Here is a 20526-nt window from a genome sequence, read left to right as displayed (position 1 = left end):
AATGCATTTGTTAACTGTTGGTTACATGTTTGAATCTGATGGCTTAGGGTGAAAAGAGTTGTTTCTCCTCTTTTTAGGGCAGTTCTATCACATTAGTCACTGATTTCCAACTACGCTTCATAATTCATTCATTCAAATATCCACATACCAACCAGCTGCCCAGCCCTGAGCTGGGTGCCGGTAGCAGTGAATAAGACAGGCACAGACCTGCCTTCACAGGGGACAGCAAACAAAACAAAGCATGCTGGGCAAATACAACAAAAAGTACCTGGAATTATAAGAAAGGAGTTTACAGAGGAACCTAATGAAGCCAAGGGGTTAAGGAAGGCTTCAAAGTGACCTTTACACTGGCCCTGAGAGAGAAGTAGGTATTAGCTTAGTGAGGTGGAAGGGAAAGGGAAGGTGACTCTGCAGGGAGTACCCTTCAGGCCATGCTAAGAGGGTAAAACTCATTCCTAAGAGCAATTAAAAGCCATTGAAGGGTTTAACACAGGAAAACGAAAGGATCAGATGTGCTTTGTAAAATATCACTCTGGAGGTGGGCACAAGTGGGTGTGAAGCATTCACAGAACATACCCAAGTATTCATGAAAATAAATTAAAACCTCTTTAGTCATTATTTCAATAGGAATGGAGCTTCTAAAATATTAAAAAAAGCACATTCTCATAAGATCTGAAAGTCAGCAAGCATCCTAGAGTATTAATCTAATAAAGATTGATCTAATAAAGGTACTTTGAGAGTACCCTCAAGTCGTTAATTTCCACTGATTCTCCTGCCTTGTCCCCGTAAATTTATTACTTGGCTTTGGCCCCTGCCCTGACCAAAGTCAGATCATTATTTGGGACTAACATCCAGCTGTCCATAGTGGTAGATGCAGCCCCTGGGGTCACTGAGAGGCCAAGTGGGCTAAATATTTAGGAAACCACACACATTTAGGTATATTCCTTCTGCTCTTCTAAGGCAGAGGGCTGATTGCCTTGGGTTTGGGCCAGATTTCTGAGTCCCCTTCTCCAGGGTATCTGGGCTCTGAACAAATGTTCTTGGCAGCTCTATAGTCAGGGTCTGTTCTCAGGGTGAGGTATTCATGAAGGGGAAATACCACGCCTATCATAACTGAATAAAATATAGATGATCTAAATTCTGTGGAATGATTATATGAAATTTTGTTTGTTCTGCTCTCTTTTCCATGGCACTTATTTGACTAAGTATGTGGCCTGCCCATATACAACTGCTTTGCGGAAACCAACTTGGGACTGCCTGGTGATAGCCTTAACTGTTCTGCTTGGTGGCAGATACCTATTTGGTTCAATTCTCAAATAAACATAAACCCATTATGTTGGCAGCTGATTCACACATTCAGCATTCTATTTAAAATGCATCATTTCAAAAAATTAAAATGCCCCCCATTACATCCTCCTGTAATGTTCTTTATTAAAATAAAAATAAGTCTCAATCTCACAATTGTTTCCTTAATGAATTTCTATTGTATCCACTGTGAGACCTAATACACCTAAATAAATTAAGACCACTCTTCTCAGAGGCAGGACTGTATAACAGGAAGTGCATGGACTTAGGAGGCAGTCAGACCTGAGTTCAAATCCTGATTTCATTTCCTCCTAAGTATGCAATCTTGGGAAAGTTTCTTAAATTCTCTGGTCTGTGTATTTTCCTCTTAAAATAAGGCTTGCCCACCTACCATAGAGCATATTTACACTATACTCAGAACACTGAGAGTTCCCTACTATGAACTGGTATTACATTGAATATTTCTTTTTCTTTTTTCTTTTTGGAGGTACTAGAGATTGAACCCAGGATCTCATACATGGGAAGTAGGCGCTCAAACCACTGAGTTACACCTGCTCCCCTACAATGGATTTTTAGTCTCTTTTCTATACTGTTATTTGTTCAATTGTGTTTTACTGTTATAATCAGAAAGAAAGGTTACTTTTTAAAGTGAGTATATATAATTAGCAGTGTATTGAAAATGCATTTGTGCTTGCTCCCCATCCCTGTATTTATCTTAGCCCTACAGCGATATGTCATTAGCATAATTCATTTATAAATACCAGGAAATTGTAGAGTACTTCAATGCTCCACACAGAGAAAAAGGCAAAAGTTTCTCAGACACATAAAATGATTTCTTTGGGTAAGGCAGGGGGCTCTCTTTTCAGAACTTGATCTAGTACAGTTGTTCAAATAATAAGGAAAAGATGTACATCAGAGAGATCCTTGTGCCTCTGGGGAATATAAATGTCAGAAAGGAGGTTATGTGTAAAAATTAGAAGCCTGATTTTTGCTCCTCCTTGCCTAATTTGCCAACCATTTGAAAATGTATCTGGTGCACTGTCAGTTAAATTCCTGGCTGCTATGGTTTACCATATCTACTTCTACACTCTCTGCACTCACAGACTACATCTATGATATATTTTAAGAACAGAAAAAAATTAAAAATGCTATTCCCAAGTATTTTGCTCATCTTCAAAACCACAACTATGCAGTCACAGGTGAAGGTTGCTTGAAAGCCACAGCCAGCTGCAGGAGACAGTAGAGAGCCAGTCAGCACTTAATATTGTACTCACCATGCTTCTTCTTAATCCAACATTCTATGTTTTCACACCCTCTCAAAATTACTATATATTACTGTAAAGCTATCACAATTTTCTTTCTTACTATTCCTTGACAATCAAAGTTCAGTTGATAACAGCTTGCAGCTACCTTGACATTGTGTAACACCCAAGCTGTCTACACTACATACTTTGTTAACTATACCATAGTCTGATAAAATACCAAAGGATCCTCCGATTACTTCAGTGTGACACTGAAACGCTCCCCTCCAATGATCAAATGTTAGACATAAAGTCCCTGGACTTCAGAACCCCAGAAAAGTGTAATGCTGAAGTAGAAGCACAGCAAATCTAAACTGCATTATCAAAGAGAAACTAAAAGTTACCTTGGAGGGATAGCCCAAATGTATAAGATGATCTTTTACCTGGATTGGGTTGAAGGTATTCAATTGTTTTCGTCATTATTTCCATCACAGCCCTGCTCGTGACATCCACTTTCTGAAATGAGAAAATAAATATTCTTGACAAACATTATTAGCTTTAGAACTGTAGTTTTCACTTGAATATATCTATACCCACTGGTAGAGTAACAAAGTGATGACAAGTCCCATTGTAGAAGGTGAGGGAAGCTGAATAGAGGCCAGAAGTAGTCATGGCTTTGCATTCAGTAACACTGAATCAAGATTTGTCCAATTTATCCAAAGAGAAACCTGGTAATTTCCTAAAATTTGTTCGAAAATTCACTTCATTACATAAATAATGAATCACATTTTGCCCCAAACACATTTATTAGAAAACATCTGCTATCCAATCTTCTGTTTTGTTTGAAATTCTTCAAAGTCTGTGGATGCATCATCCACAAGCACTACTATACCTGGAGACTCTGTGAAAGGGAGGCTCTCCCATGTTGACCTTTTGGACCACAATACTTTCAGGTACACAGGCTACCACACAGAGGCTGGATGGTCAGCAGTGTTTATATGGATGATCAGCAAGGAGGACTATTAAGAGTGGTTCTCACTGAGGTTCAGGACCTCTCCCCCATACTGAGCTCTGAAAATAAGGAGCCCAACTACTTGGCCTCTATAGATAGAAGCCACTGGCTTGGCTAAAGTACATGGGCAGTGCCTAGTGAAGGAAGACAAACTGTTATGCCAGGCCCTTGATTGTACTTATGAATCTTTTCTTGTGAAATTTCTTGTGTATTACATATTGCCTAAGAATTGCTTCCTGAAAGCTTCCTTGTTGCTCAAATGTGACCTCTAAGCTAAACTCAGCATATAAACATACTACCTTCCCCTGGCGTGGGACATGACTCCTGGGGATGAGCCTCCCTGGTACCTTGGAATGATTACCAAATACCAACTAGCAATGCATCTGGAAAAAGAACTTGACGAAAAGGGGGAAATATTAAATACAAATGAGTTTTATGGCTAAGAGATTACAAAGTGAGTCAGGAGGTCATGCCAAAGATTCTGCTTATGCATGTCTCAGCAGGATCTCACTGACTGCCACAGTAAACAGTGCATCAAACAATGGGGTTCCTGATGGCAACAGAGACATCTAGACACCATATACAGGGCAGACAAGCTCAGGAATTCAGCACCCTATCAGTGGGCCTTAATTTAGAATTTATGCTTCCCAGTGTAACAGTTAGTGTAGATCCATTTATAGTTTTCTTACACATGGCTCTTCTGCCCCTTTTATTTGAACCTATAATTAGCACTGTACTTGTTAAATACATGTCCCAGAGATTTAACTCTCTTCATGTGCCGGTTGAGCCATGAATCTCAGAAGAATTGCAACACCTACTCTCCAGTTCATTGGACTCACCCAGGACTAGTAACAAGGAGATGATGATGGACAATGCCCATTCCAAGAACAGAGAGGGTCTGCAACTGCAACCGAAAATGCTCCATCCATCTGCCCCATGGGATTTGAGTCCTCTCTCAATTAGAAACAGAGTGGGCATCACCATCCCAAAATCCTCAAGATTGGGCCATGAAAAATGGACAGAAGTAGACTTAGAATTTTTCTGCTGTAGACTGACTATTATTCTAGGAATGGAAGAACTTTTATCACTGATATAAAGGCAGTGGTCACTAGAGGTTCTGAGGGGAGGGAGGGAGAAGAATAGGTGTAACATGGGGGCATTTTTGGGACATTGGAACTGTCAAGCATAATGTTGCAATAACAGATACAGGCCATTATATATTTTGTCCTAACCTATAAAAATGTGCAGGGCAGAGTGTAAACTATAATGTAAGCCATAGTCCACAGTTAGGAGCAATGCTCCAATACGTGTTCACCAATTGTAACAAATGTACCACACTAATGAAAGAGGTTGTTTATGTGGGAGAGTGTATATAGGGGTGGGGCATATGGGAATACCCTATATTTTTCATATAACAATTATGTAACCTAAATCTTTAAAAAAACTTTTGTGCAAGCATAAAAACAAAATAAAACAAAACAAAAAAAGACTGCCCCAGGATTCCCTGTAGCTTGAGCAAAGCCTCCCAGGAAGGGGCCCATTCCACCCAGACCTTTACAGAACTTTGACCACGAATTGGACTACTTCAACACTTTCAGTTACTTAACTAAGGCTTTATTACAAAAAGCTATATCTAAATGCTTATGATCAGTGAGCAAAATAAACTTCACTTGAAATATACCACTGAAAAGAACTTAATCTAATATAGTTATCTGTGTATTACATTATCAGGACCTACAACAAACAGGAAACTGACCTTGCTCTTAATTGTACTCCAAAAGATAATCATTTGATAAAATTAAGGAACACAAGAGGAAGAGACCACAGGGCATCTGGTCTAAAGCCTTAATTTTTTCAAGTGTGCAAAGCTGAGGTCTAGTGAAAGGCAATGAATTGCCTGAGATTACAGTGTCCTGCCAGAAATGTGTCCTAGTCTTATTCCAGGGCTCTTTTCACTAAACTATACTATACAGTCACAGCCAAGTCAAGGACATAACTCCGTGAAAGACCAGAATGCATCTTGCTAGGCCCCTGTTCAGAAAGCTACTTATATATCTGAACAGGCAACACCAAAGCACATAGTCTCTTATTAACAGGCTTGATATAATCACCATGAACTAAGAAGATTTCTACCTAAAATATTTTATTGTAACTGGCAAAAACTTATTACCATTTGAGAAAAGTACAGGTTTAATATTTATGACATACAGCTGATGACTTCCTCAAGGCTCAACTTTTCCTACTCCTTGAAAATAAGATTTGATGAGTCCTAAATAAAAACAACTTCTTGTGAGTTCCTGAGACCTCCATTTCTTTAACCTTGTTTGGGGTACAGGTAGTAAGCATTGGGGAAAGCTGTTTAGAAGAGGTGAAACTAAAAATATATACAAAGTAGGCTTGTTTTTAGAAAATAACCTCTCTGTGTGAAATTTGTTTTTACTAAGATGGTAGGCATAGATCCTTCTGGTGTTTGCTCAATACCATGATTTCAGCAGCTCTCAGCACTTTTCGCCATCATCCAGTGTGGAAATTTACAACACTGAGTAGGGAGAAGCAATGGCTCCCTCAACCTTCTTTACTCACGTTCCATTTTCTTCTTCATGCTAAGGCAGGGGTTACTAAACTAAGGCTTAAAAGCAAAAACAGTCCCACTGCCTATTTCTATTTTTTAATGGTACAAAAAATTCAAATGGAGACTAAGATTTCACTGCACATAAGAGTAACATGAATTTCAAATTTCAGTGACCTTTATTAGAACACGGCCATGCATGTCTATTCAGATACTGTCAATGACGGCTTCTGCACTTCAACAGCAATTTTGTTGCAGCACAGACCACAGAGACCGTCTGGCCCACAAAGCCTAAAATAAAGAAAAAGCGAGCTGACCCGTGCTTAGGTGTTAGTTTCATGAAAGTAGGCTATTCTGAGCTTATGCTGCTGCTGATCATTTCACTGCCTGTGTGTCCGTCTTTAGAGAAAAGATGGAAGAAAACTGAAAAGCAATGAATTGACTAGAATGGGATTAATGTTTGAGAGGTATTTGGTTACCTTTCTCCACTGCAGTAAATATAAATCAGTTTCCTTAACTTAGCTGGAAGCACACCTGAACCACATGGCACCCTTTGTGGAGGAACAAAAACCTGGAAAACATGGTTTCATCATGTCAGATACTACACTATACCAGATGTTACCACAGGCAAGCAATGGCAGAGTTTAAGAAAATTAGACATTTTAAAAAAATGGAACAGATAGCTTGTGGGTTTAGTCATCAATAATAAATGGATGAATTAAGCATTCACTTAGGCATGGTACAACTCACAGTGGTTAAGTGAAAGAAATATGAAAATGTCATATGAAACATTAAAATCTTTTCAAATTCTTAATTTCCCTATCTTCAAAGTTAAGAAAATACATCTGTTAAGAATAAACACACACCAGCTTAATGTACTGAGAACCCTGAACCAGAAGAGCCTAATAAACAAGTCACAAAGACAAGATGAAAGCATTATCCTAGGAAAGTTTTTCTGGCAGTGAGATAGAGGCTATTCCAGTAAGAACGTTTTAATAGTTTCCTACTGAGTCAGAAGAGTTAATTCACCCATCCCTAAAACGCCTTGCTTTAAAGCAGTTATCTTATGAACTCTGAAAGCCTGATTAATAAACCATGTTGTAGAAAACCAAAAATAAAAAACGCATTAGGCTGAGGTTGCCTCAGTGCATTTTTTTGCTAATCTTCTTGGACATCAAAAAAATACATGGAAATACATGGTAAACAAGTAACTGAGAGGAAACTTGTTTGCATTGATTTCATCTTGTTTGGGGCTCTCGCCCTTTCTACAATTCTACACCAGCGAGCGAATGTCTTAGTGCAGTAACTCAGCTTCTATTCTACCACCTCACCCATGAGGCAGACATTCATGGGCACCCAAAGGTGCACTCAGGAATATGTGGTCCTCTGAGAATGCTAGCGGTAATAACTGGAATCCTCTTTTTCTAGACGGATCACTAGAATCCAAATAAAAGTGATGTTTTAAGCAACAAATTACTTGCCACAAAACTCACAAGGTACAAAGGCTGTTGTGCTCCACATGGTAGGTGGGAGTGCTGGGGTTAGCTTCTTATCAATGGCAGTAATATTATTAATTTTTGAGGCCAATTATTATGTTTTTTTTATCCACAGCTCTGATAGCCAGAAATTCATTCTTATATTAAGCAAGAATCTATCCATAGTTTCTACTCATCAAATTCTAATTCTACCACATGATATTACATTACATTGTGTGATATTATCCACACAATGGATAATCAAGTGTATAAACATAATGATCTTGGACATTTTCCTACAGGCCTTTCCCGTATCCCCATTCTGTGAACAATGCTCTCTTTCATAAGGCTGCTCTCGTATGGAATAGCATTTTTCCTATTCTTTCTCAATATCCTGGTTTTCTTAGAACCTAAGCCTGCTCCTTAAGGATGCCATTTTTTTTAATGGTCTATAGCCAAGTTTCCTACCCTAGGACCCCTTGTAGTTTCAACAGAATGGATCTCTTAGGCCGCTTTTCAGGCTGCAAAAATAAACAGAGAGCCCACTCTACCCCTTGGCTTGGACTTCTACATTACCTACGTATGCAGAAACAACAGTAAAGTTCATGACTTAGCTCAGACACCACCTCCTCTAGGAGGTCTTCACTGACCCGCCCAGTCAGCCTTGGGCATCTTCCATGGGACTCCCCACCTGGGCACCAAGCCCGCAAGCCACTGGTTTACATCCTACTTCTTCCAGCCACCCCAGGAGCCCCTTGAAGGCTGTGCTATAATTGCATTCATATTCCTAGTACCCAGCACAGTACCTATCATGGGGAGGCATTCACGGATTTTCCAAGTGATTAATGAGCATAATGGCACAAAGAATCACAGCAGCACCTGAAAAGAACTTGAGAAGGAACCAGAGGTCTCTCACATTTCAGAACTTCCTCTTGACCTAAAGTCTACACCTTTTCAATGAACAAACTACCCAATTTCTGTAACCATAGTAAGAAATGTACCCTGTGTTTAATGATGCTTGTAAGCAGCAGATAATATTTAAAACAGAAACAATTCCACGTAAGGCCCTTAAGAGAAGAGAGCAATTGTAGATTTTGTTCTCTAAATATCCTATTTTTACAGTCTCATTTAAGAAACAGAAAGAAAGTCAGTTTGCCTTAGTTTCGAGTGAGCTACACAGTTTATCTTTAGTCCTGGCAGATGCTGAAAGCAGGATTTAAATTCTGATGCCTCATTCTTAGTTCTAAATTCCTAGCCTGTCATTAAATATATGGCCTTGGGTCATGTAGCAGCAGGCTGGTGCAAATTCACAGACCCACAGGGCTTTCCATGATGGGGGGATTTCCAATATCATAGGGCATGGGGGAGTCAAGGTCAAATCATTCTGGGCAGGTATCTTAATATTTGGAGACTCAGATGCTATAAGAGAAGGAAAAGATAGCATTGTTTCCAAAACTATGAACAGAAGTGACTTTCAGCTTTGGCTGAAAAGCAAGTGGAATACAGAATGGTCCAGAAATGAGAATGGAGACCTATGCAGACTTTAGTCCAATGAAATTCGATGTAGAAGGCTGGCTCCTCACCAGTAGGAACCTACTAGTGTGGTCAGATTTGAGAAGGGAGCCAGAATGGCCAGCTTGGTTTTCACAAGACCCCTGCCTCTTGGCAACTCATCTCTTCTTCAGGAATCTGAATGTGGCCTGTTCTCTCCTGCCTGCTTACATGCTGCTTCCTCTACCAGGAACATACTTGGCTCTGCTCACCCTTATTCAATCTTCCCATCTCTACTTAAATATCAGGAAGTTGTTCCTTGACCCACCCCTCCCAGACTGACTGGGTGAGTTTCCTCTGTTCCAGGCTTCACTTAGCACCAGGATTTATTAACTTTGCCACACTGGCAATTATTTGCAAAAAGTTTGTCTTCCCCACTAGACTGTGAACTTCAGGTAGGCAGGAACTTTGCCTATCGTTAACTGCTGTGCAAAGTGCCCTAGGTACCTGGATCAGAGTGGCACTCAACAAATATGTATTAGATTCATCTAAGAATTTACCAGAAGAAAAATTGAAAAAAGCAAGGCAGGGAACATCTAGGAATTTTCTTTGTCTGACTCTTCATTCAAAAATAGCAAAACTGAGGTAGCACACTGGAATTGACACAGACCAAGAAAAAAAAAATCAGGCTCTTAAAAAACTTCTGGTAAAGATGAACGCAGAACATAAAGAAAAAATCTTACCTTGTTACAAAAATGTACAAAAGTACTATGCTTAATGCATACATGTCACTTCTAGGTACCCTCAGCTTACAACATTCTCTTCTGTTCAAATGCAGGATCTGTATCCCCAGATCCATCACCCATCAGCAATTTAGCAGCTAAAATATTTCTCTGCAATAAACACTTTTCATCATTAGCTTAAATATCAATTGCTATGAACAGTCTCGAAGTAAAAGAAACATGAAAGATAAAATATAGCTTATGGGGAAACGGACTTTGGCCCAGTGGTTAGGGCGTCCGTCTACCATATGGGAGGTCCGCGGTTCAAACCCCGGGCCTCATTGACCCATGTGGAGCTGGCCCATGCGCAGTGCTGATGCGCGCAAGGAGTGCCGTGCCACGCAAGGGTGTCCCCCGCGTAGGGAAGCCCCACGCGCAAGGAGTGCGCCCCTGAGGAAAGCCGCCCAGCGTGAAAGAAAGTGCAGCCTGCCCAGGAATGGCGCCGCCCACACTTCCTGTGCCGCTGACGACAACAGAAGCGGACAAAGAAACAAGACGCAGCAAAAAGACACCAAGAACAGACAACCAGGGGAGGGGGGGAAATTAAATAAATAAATAAATCTTTAAAAAAATATATATATATATATAGCTTATGCTGCAACAAGAAGGAAATGAGATATTTTGTTCACCACTCTCAACCTTGCTTGTTGAGAACCTATTTTTAACAGCACAGTAAATGATTTATATTTTTTGTATTCAAGTTGTTTTTATTTGAAATGTACATTCATTAAACGTTTTTAAAACTCCTGTTTCTAGAACATACACTCATATAAATATTGTCATATATTAACATATCAAGTTTATTGATTGATAATAATGAAGCATAAATACATCAAAAGTGCACATTAATAGAATCTGGTATAATCACATAGTTGTCCATTCATTTCAATCATTATTCCAATAATAATTTTAAAAAAACTCATTACCTCAATCCCTATACTTCTCCTGCCATACATAATTGCTATTGTTTCTGTCTCTCTAGTTTATTTGCATCTATATTTTGCAAAAACAGTCTTATATATTCAATACTATCAATATTCATATTTCACATGGGGTTTTACTGTGTTTTACAGTCCTATCACTTTTTTCAGCTTTCCTTTTAGTAACAAACATGTCCTCAGACTTTCCCTTTCAACCAATGTCATGCTCATATAATAGTTCTGCTAGTTAAAAACACGGATGTGCTTTCACCATTTCTTTCATTTCCAAAGATTTACAATCAATCCTTTTACCAATTCTGCACTGATTAACCCTCAGCTTTCCACTCTCTACCGTCATTCTACCTTCTCGTGACCTATATATTCTAATTATTAACTCCATGAGTTTATACAATATATTTAGTTCATATAGTGCAATCATACAGCATTTGTCCTTCTGTGTTTGGCTTGTTTCACTCAACATAATGTCCTCCGGATTCATCCATATTATATGTTTCACAACTTCATTTCTTCTTACCACTGCATAATATTCCATCATGTGTATATACCACAATTTGTTTATCCATTCATCGGTTGATGGACACCTGGGTTGTTTCCATCTTTTTGGAATTGTGAATAACAAAACTATGAACAATTGGTGTGCAGATTTCAGTATGTGTCTCAGTTCTTCTGGAGATATACCTAATAGTGGTATTGCCAGGTCACATGGCAAGTCTATATTTTACTTTCTTAAGAATTACCAAACAGGCGGCGGACTTGACCCAGTGGTTAGGGTGTCCATCTACCACATGGAAGGTCCGTGGTTCCAACGCTGGGCCTCCTTGACCCATGTGGGGCTGGCCCATGCACAGTGCTGATGCACGCAAGGAGTGCCCTGCCATGCAGGGGTGTCCCCCCGCGTTGGGGAGCCCCACGCACAAGGAGTGCGCCCTGTAAGGAGAGCTGTCCAGCACGAAACAAAGTGCAGCCTGCCCAGGAATGGTGCCACACACACAGAGAGCTGACACAAGATGATGCAACAAAAAGAAACACAGATTCCCATGCCGCTCACAACAACAGAAGCGGACAAAGACGACGCAGCAAATAGACACAGAGAACAGACAACCGGGGTGGGGAGGGGGGAAGGGGAAATAAATAAATAAATAAATAAATAAATCTTTAAAAAAACAATTACCAAACAGATCTCGATAGTGGCTGTACTATTCTACATTCCCAACAACAGTAAGCGTTCCTATCTCTCCACATCTTTTCAACACTTAGAGTTTTCTGACTTTAATAGAGAACAGTCTAACAGGTATGAAATGGTATCTCATTGTAGTTTTCATTTGCATTTCCCTAATCACTGGTGATGTTGAACATTTTTTCATGTGCTTTTTTTGCCATTTGTCTATCTTCCTTGGACAACTGCCTACTCAAGTCTTTTGCTCATTTTTTAATTGGGTAGTTTGTCTTTTTATTGTTGAGTTGCAGTATCACTTTATATATCATGGATATTAAACACTTAATGGATAAATGATTTTGATTTTCTCCCATTGAGTTGGCTGCCTTTTCACCCCTTTGACAAAGTCCTTTGAGGGGCAAAAGTGTTTAATTTTGAGGAAGTCCCATTGATCTATTTTTCTTTCTTTGTTCATGCTTTGGATATAACAGACAAAAAACCACCACCTACAACAAGGTCTTAAAGATGTTTCCCAACATTTTCTTCTAGGAGTTTTATGGTCGTAGCTTTTATATTTAAGTCCTTGATATATTTTGAGTTAATTTTTGTATAAGGTATGAGTTAGGGGTCCCCTTTCTTTCTTCTAGATATGGACATCCAGTTCTTCCAGCACCATTTGTTGAACAGACTGTTTTGGCCCAGCTGGGAGAGCTTGATTGCCTTGTCAAAAGTCACTTGACAGTAGATGTGAGGGTCTATTTCTGAGTTCTCTATTTGGTTCCTTTAGTCAACCTGATTGTCTTTATGTCAGAGCCATGCTATTTTTACTACTGTACCTAAGTAATATGCTTTAAAGTCAGGAAGGGAGAATCCTCCAGCTTCGTTCTTCTTTCTGAAGACATTTTTGGCTATTCAGATTCCCTTACCCTTACAAATAAATTTGGTAATAGCATTTTCTATTACTGCAAAAAAGGCTATTAGGATGCTTATTGAGATTGTATTAAATCTGTAAATCAGTTGGGTAGAACTGACATCTTAATGATATTTAGTCTTCTAGTCCATGAAAAAGAATGTCCTTCCATTTATTTAAGGCTTCAGTTTCTTTTAACAATGTTTTGTAGTTTTCTGAATACAGGTCCTTTATGTCCTTGGTTAAATTAATTCCTAAATATTTTATTCTTTTAGTTGCTATTAAAAATGGAATTTTCCCCTCATTTCCTTTTCAGATTGCTCCTGAGTAGGGTACAGAAACAGTATTATTTTTGTGTATTAACTTTGTATCCTGCCACTTTGCTGAATACATCTATTAGTTCTAGTAGCTTTGTTGTGGATTTTTTAGGATTTTCTAGATACAGGATCATTTCATCAGCAGATAGTGAACATTTTACTTCTTCCTTTTCTATCTGGGTAACTTTTATTTTTTTATCTAGCCTACCTAGATAGTTCTACCTAGAACTTCTAGAACAATATTAAATAACAGTGGGTGACAGTGGCATCCTTGTCTTGTTCCTGATCTCAGTGTGAAAGCTTTCAGTCTTTTGCTATTGAATACAATGCAAGCTATAGTTTTTCATATATGCACTTTACCATATTGAGAAAGCTTTCTTTTATTCCTCTTTTTTGAGTGTTTTTATCAAGAAAGGATGCTGTCTTTTGTCAAATGCATTTTCTGCATCAATTGTGAGGCTCCTACAATTTTTTTCTTCAATTTATTAATGTGGTTTATCACACTAATTGATTTTTTTGTGTTGAACCACCCTTGCACACCTGGGATAAAACCCACTTGATCATGGTATATAATTCTTTTAATGGATTGGGTTTTCAAGTATTTTGTTGAGGACTTTTGCATTTATATTCACTAGAGAAATTGGTCGTATTTTTCTTTTCTTTGGAGTATCTTTATCTGGTTTTGATAATAGGTTGATGTTGGCTTCATAAAATGAGTTTGGTAGCATTCTTTCCTGGTCAATTTTTCGGAAGAGCTTGGGCAAGACTGGTATTAGATCATCTTTGAATGTTTGGCAGAATTTACCTGTGAAGCAATCTAGTCCTGGGCTCTTCATCTTGACAGGTTTTTGATGAACAGTTTAAATCCCTTTACTTATGATTGGTTTCTTGGGGTCTTCTGTTTCTTCTATGATCAGTGGAGGTTATTTGTGTGTTTCTAGGAATTTGTCCATCTCATCTATATTTTCTATTTTTTTGGTATACAATTGGTCATAGTATCCTCTTATGATCTAATTTTTGCAGGGTCAGTGATAACTTACCCCTGTCATTTCTGATTTTATTCGTATGTTCTCTCTTCTTTTGTCAGTCTAGCTAAGGGTTTATCAAATTTGTTGATCTTCTCAAAGAACCAAATTTTGGTTTTGTTGATTCTACTGTTTTTTTGTTCTCAATTTCATGCATTTCTGCTCTGATCTTTACTATTTCTTTCAGTTTTTTGGGGATTAGTTTGCTGTTCTTTCTCTATTTCCTCCAGGTATGCAGATAGATCTTCAATTTAATGCTCTCTTCTTTTTTAATGTAATCATTAAAGGCTATAAATTTCCCTCTCAGCAGTGCCACTGCAGTGTCCAATAGGTTTTGATATGTTGTATTCTCATTTTCATTTGTTACAAGATATTTCCTGAATTCTCACAATTTCTTCTTTGATCCTGATTATTTAAGAACATGCTGTTTAATCTCCATATGTTTATGAATTTTGCCTTTTTCCATCCATTATTTTTTTTCCCAGCTTCATTCTGTTATGATCAGAAACGTGTTTTGTATAATTTCAATCTCTGTAAATTTATTCAGACTTGTCTTGTGACCCAATATATGCTATATCCTGAAGAAGGCTCCATGAGGGCTTGAAAATGACATATATCCTGTAGTTGGGAGATAATGCTCTATAAATGTCTGTTAGGTCAAGTTCATTTATCATATTTTTCAAGCACTCTATTTCTTTACTTATCCTCTGCCCAGATGTTCTATCCAATATTGAGAGTGGTGTATTGAAATCTCCAGCTATTATTGCAGAGACATCTATTTCTCCCTTCAAGTTTGTCAGTGGTGTCACATGTATACTGGGGCATGCAGGTTAGGTGCATAAATATTTATTATAGCAATTTCTTCTTGGTGAACTTCCCCTTTTATTGATATATAATGACTTTCTTCATCTCTTAGAATAGTTTTGCATTTAAAATCTATTTTGTCTGACATTAGTATCACTACTCTAGTTTATTTTTTTATCTTTTTTTTTAAAGATACATAGATCACAAAAAATGTTACATTAAAAAATATAAGAGGTTCCCATATACCTCCACTCCCCACCCCACCCCCACTCCTCCCACATCAAAAACCTCTTTCGTCATTGTGGCACATTCATTGCATTTGATGAATACATTTTGGAAGACTGCTTCACAGCATGGATTATAGTTTACATTGTAGTTTACACTCTCTCCCAGTCCATTCAGTGGGTTAGGGCAGGATATATAATGTCCTGCGTCTGTCCCTAGTTCCTATGGTTATAACAGATGGCGCTGGAGTTCACTGCCTTGCCAGTGAGCCCTACTTTGGAACTTGTGCTCCTGAATGTGATGGAGTTGGACTCAGATGTAACCTCCTGACATATTCTTCTTCTGTCACTTTACCTGAATCTGTGCTTGGTGCTCGGGTTGCTGTATGCTCAGGAGACTTGAATCTCTGGACTGTCCATGTGCCAGTTAGGCCTTGAACCTCAGAAGAGTTGCAAAACCTACTCTCCAGTTCTTTGGACTTACCCAGGTCAGCTAATAGGGAGGTGAGGTGGTCAACCACCACACCAGGGAACCAAGAGAGTGTACATTTGCAAGCAGGAGAATCCCATCCATCAGCCATGTGTGATCTAAGCCCCCTCTCGATTTAGAGGTGGAGTGGACTTCGCCATCTAGTTCTCTTTTGGTTACTATTTGCACTGAATATCTTTTTCCAACCTGTCATTTTCAACTTTATTGTGTCCTTACATATGAGGTGAGTCTCTTGTAAACAGCTCACATTTTAAAATCCTTTCTATCAGTCTATGTCTTTTGATTGGGGTATTCAAGCCATTAACATTCAATATTATTAATTTTCAAGGCATTACTTATTTCATCTGTTGTCCATTAGCTTTCCATTGTCATATCTTACTACTGTCTTTTTACCCTCTAATTTCCCCTTTCTAATCATCTTCATTTCTACACTCTTTTCCAAGGCTCTTACCCTTATTTATTCATTTTAGGCTGTAGCACTCACTTTAGTATCTCTTGTAATTCTGGTTTTGGTAACATACTCTGTTTCTGTTTGACTTTGAAGACCTTATACTCATCCTCAGTTTTAAGGGCAGTTTTGATAGACATGGAATTCTTAGCTGGCAGTTTTTCTCTTTCAGTACCTTAAATACATCATACCACTTTCTTCTCTCCTCCATGGTTTCTCATTGATGAGAGGTCAGCACTTAATCCTAATGAGGTTGCCTTGTATGTAATGCTTTGCTTTTCTCTTGCTGCTTTCAGAGTTCTCTCTTTAACTCTGATATTTGTTATTTTGAATAGTAGGTGTCTTTCATAAGGGCTGGAAAATTTTCAGCTATTATTTTCTCAAATATTCTTTCTGCCTCTTTTTCATTCTCTTCTCATTCTGGGACACCAGTAGCATGTACATTTGTGTGTTTCACATTATCATTCAACTCCCTGAGACCCTGTTCCATTTTTTCCATTCTTTTCTATTTCTGTTCCCGTCTTTTCCAGTTCAGATGTCCTGTCCTTGAAATCCCTAATTCTGTCTTTGAGCAATCCAAATCTGTTATGTGCCTCTAAAGTATTTTTAATCTCATCCATCATGTCTTTTATTCCCTTAAACTCGGTTACTTTTCTATGCAGGTTTTCAAATGGTTCTTTATGCTCACCCAGTGTTTTCTCAATATCTTTTATCTCTTCAGTCATATTTTCCTTCAATTCCTGAATTGATTTAGGAGATTTGTGTGATTATCATAGTTTAGTTGTCATAAATCCTATATTGACTCAGGATATTTGGTTTGTTTCTTTGGTTCGGCCATCTCTTCCTGTTTCCTAGTATGGTTTGGAAGTTTTTGTTGATGTCTAGGCATCTGAATATGTTGGTGAATTTATACTCTGAGGACCAATTTCTCTCTCTTGCCTAGTGTAGTGTTTTGGGTTTTTTTTCCCTCAGCTCTTCTTTGATTTTTGGTTCATCTCATTCTAAGTCTTTAAAAATGCCCAGCTTGGGAAGCAGATTTGGCTCAACAGATAGAGCATCCACCTACCACATGGGAGGTCCAGGGTTCAAATCCAGGGCCTTCTAACCCATGTGGTGAGCTTGCCCATGCGCAGTGCTGATGCATGCAAGGAATGCCCTGCCACACAGGGGTGTCCCCTGCATAGGGGAGCCCCACGTGCAAGGAGTGTGCCCCACGAGGAGAGCTGCCCAGCATGAAAAAAGTGCAGCCTGCCCAGGACTGGCACCAAACACATAAGAGAGTTGATGCAGCAAGATGACGCAACAGAAAAGAGACACAGATTCCTGGTGCCGCTGACAATACAAGCGGACACATAAGAATACACAGTGAATGGACACAGAGAGCAGACAACTGGGGGAGAGTAGGGAAGGGGAGAGAAATAAATAAAAATAAATCTTTAAATAAGATAAAATAAAATAAAATAAAAGTGCCCAGCTTAAGTTATCAAATTGGGCCAGAGACTCAATAATGGGGCACACATTTTCTCCTAGGCATGGGAGAAAGAGACACGTTAAAGCAGTTTTTCCTCTTGCAATTTCCAGAATGGCCAGCAGATGGCACACATCGGTGTACATTTCAACTCAGGTATTTCTTTCAACTGTCGCCTTCCAGTGTTTCTGGTCTGGCCAAAGCTATAAGTCAAAGCGGGCTCTGCTGGCTGAATTCACTGAAGAGAAGCCCTCTGACTCACTTCTCTCTTCCCTTGTAACAGCTAACAGGGAGGAAGATGAGTGTTTCCTGCTCAGTCAGCCACAGTGAGTCAGGGGTTTTATCCAGGCTTAATGTCTTGAGGGTGGGGGTGGGATCTCTTCCTGGTTGCCATTGGGGTTTAGTAAATCACATTTGCTGTTTTTAGGTTCTTTGTCTTTCTGTCCCTCATCCTGCTGGAGTTGCATAGCACTGTACTGGTCTGCTGATCCCCAAAGCAGGTCCCTTTCACAGCTTTTGGTCCTTTCTCCAATGTTTTTGTAAGAGAGTTGAGCCTTACCTGCCTATTTCTGACACCATCTTCCAAGAACCTGTCCAATTTATATTATTTTTAATTCTTCATAAAAACCTGTAAAGTAGGTATCAATATTCCCATTTTATATGTATAAAAACTGGAGGCTCAGGAAAATCATTTGCAAATAACAGAAATGGCATTTGGGCCAAGGCCTGAGAGGCTACAAAAACTCCACTGTCTTAATTCACCCCACTACATCCAGGGTGCAGTCCTGACAGAGAAATCCTCTAAAGCCAGAGAGAGTCTCTCCAGAAAACATTTAGGACATCATTTCCTATCTTCTCCTCTTTTCTCCCCAATTCAAACACAGGGTACACTTTGTGCCTACTTGGAAAAGCATAAAGAAAATCCAACAGGAAAAGTGTATTATAACATTTCACCTTCATTGAGGTCTTGTTCTCTGGATAACGCAAAGAAAAATCAGAAGACTTTACCTGTTATGTTTTAAAAGATATACTAAAGGAGAGTAACTAAATGCATTCTCAGGAAGAAGTGGAGAACAGTTTCCATTTCTCCTCTTTCCTCTTAGTATGGTAGACTTTTTCTATGTCAAAAGGAGTTCTGAGTAGATAAAAACTTACCCTTTCCATTTCTTTGAAGTCATCATCTAGCTTGGTTCCTTCAGCTCCTCCAACCTTCTCACTCACTTTCTGTAGAAAAAAGCCAAAAAAAAAAAAAAAAAGATATTGTAATAAGGTTTCTTTTAAAAAGACATGTTAAAAATTCCAAGCATTTTCACAAATATCATGTAATCTCACAATTATTCTATGACATATGTGGATAGTCCCATTTTATAGGATAAGATAAAACTGGCTCAAAGAGTTTAAGCAAATTATCATGAAGGAAGGATTCAAACTTGTACCTTCTAAATTCAAGCCTAGTACAGTGATCTATTACATAAGTCATTATATAACTAATATTTCCCATTTGAAAATTCTGAGGGATAAAAGCATCATATACTAATCCTTTGCTTCTGATAATAGATCTAAAATGCTGCCTAGATAGAAAATTGCTACTTTTTCAACCTATTCCTCAATGGGCTATTGAACAGATAATCATGGACATCTATCAAACGGATAAAAAAAAAATCAGTCCAGCTGATTACTTACAAATAGTTATCTTATAAAGCTCTGTGTAGCTCTCTCTATTCTTATAAATATAAGATGAACTATGTGGAAAGATGTAAAAGGCATTTCTTTGTTATCAAATTATTTCCCATTTTCAGACATTTTATGTTAACTTACATGTGCAAATCATTTTCCACAAGTAAAATTCATGTTCATAGAAAATTTAGATACAGTATTCTATTCTGAAATAAAGATTAAAATTAAGTCTAATAAAATATATATTATGGGATCACAAGAAAAGTACTTTGGTTTCAAAGACAGAATATGAAATGTTAATGACGCAGATTTCATTCCTCTTAAAATATTACACTTCATTGTAAAGATAGAAGCTTTGAACTAATATTACCTAAGTATAACACAGATATCAAAATATGATTTTTAATTTCCTTCAACAGCCACTGGCTCAAGGGTTTTTGCACAGAATTCACACTACGGCCAGACTTTCAGCATTAAGGGGCCTCTGGATATCTGGCTTCATCTCCTGGTCATGGAAGCTCATATATTCTCTTCTCAGAGCTCAAGTATGTTTACTCTGTTCCTCTCTGTCCTTTAGTCATGTCTCTTGGAATCAATAAATCCTCCAGAAGAGACCACTCTTGGAAAAGCCAAGAGTCTGGGTTTTGATGCCACTGTATGCCAACATACGAGATGCAATTCATTTCAGGCTACTCACAGTAACAGAAAGAATCCAGATAAGAGCATGGCATGGGCTCTCTACTATTCACTGTGTAATACCCTAACAGAGTTTTTATGAAAATTAGACAGCATAACAAATTTAAGAATCTATGTCTGAGCCTACAATGTATACAATAAATCCTCATTCTCTTACCAATAAAGTATCTGTTTATAGTACTCTGATTTTTTCCAAAAGCTTATTTAATCGCTGAGTTTACTAGCACCTTGAGAAGAATATATCAATTTTCATTAGCATTATAAAATATTATGTAGAGAAAGGTCAAAAATTAAAAGTGCAAGTGAATAAAACCTGTTTTAACATCTTTGATTTGTAGAGTTGCCATACAGCTCTTACTAGTTATTATTTGGTATGTGTTCCCTGAGAACTATGTAGAACGCATATTAATCCTATCTGATGGTTGTATAAATTAAATTTCCTGCCCATGGTAGTGACCAGCTAGGAAGAGGTAGAGCCAGGATCTGAAGCAGTTT

General features: G+C 38.4%; 1 protein-coding gene across 3 annotated transcripts in view; it reads right to left on the bottom strand.

The window, feature by feature from the left end:
• Nucleotides 1-20526, bottom strand: part of SH3GL2 (SH3 domain containing GRB2 like 2, endophilin A1) — a 253693-nt gene that overhangs the window by 32210 nt on the left and 200957 nt on the right. For all 3 annotated transcript variants that reach the window (XM_071216756.1, XM_071216757.1, XM_071216758.1), the window contains exons 2-3: nucleotides 18814-18882; nucleotides 2990-3062 (exon numbers count right to left, since the gene is read on the bottom strand). In XM_071216756.1, coding sequence (XP_071072857.1) covers nucleotides 2990-3062; nucleotides 18814-18882 — 142 coding nt within the window. The remainder of the gene's footprint in view (nucleotides 1-2989; nucleotides 3063-18813; nucleotides 18883-20526) is intronic.

This window comes from Dasypus novemcinctus, chromosome 8 (genome assembly GCF_030445035.2).
Source record: "Dasypus novemcinctus isolate mDasNov1 chromosome 8, mDasNov1.1.hap2, whole genome shotgun sequence".
Classification (NCBI taxonomy): Eukaryota; Metazoa; Chordata; class Mammalia; order Cingulata; family Dasypodidae; genus Dasypus; species Dasypus novemcinctus.
The sequence above is the reverse complement of the archived record's forward strand: the minus strand, read 5'-3'. Positions and strand labels throughout refer to the sequence as shown.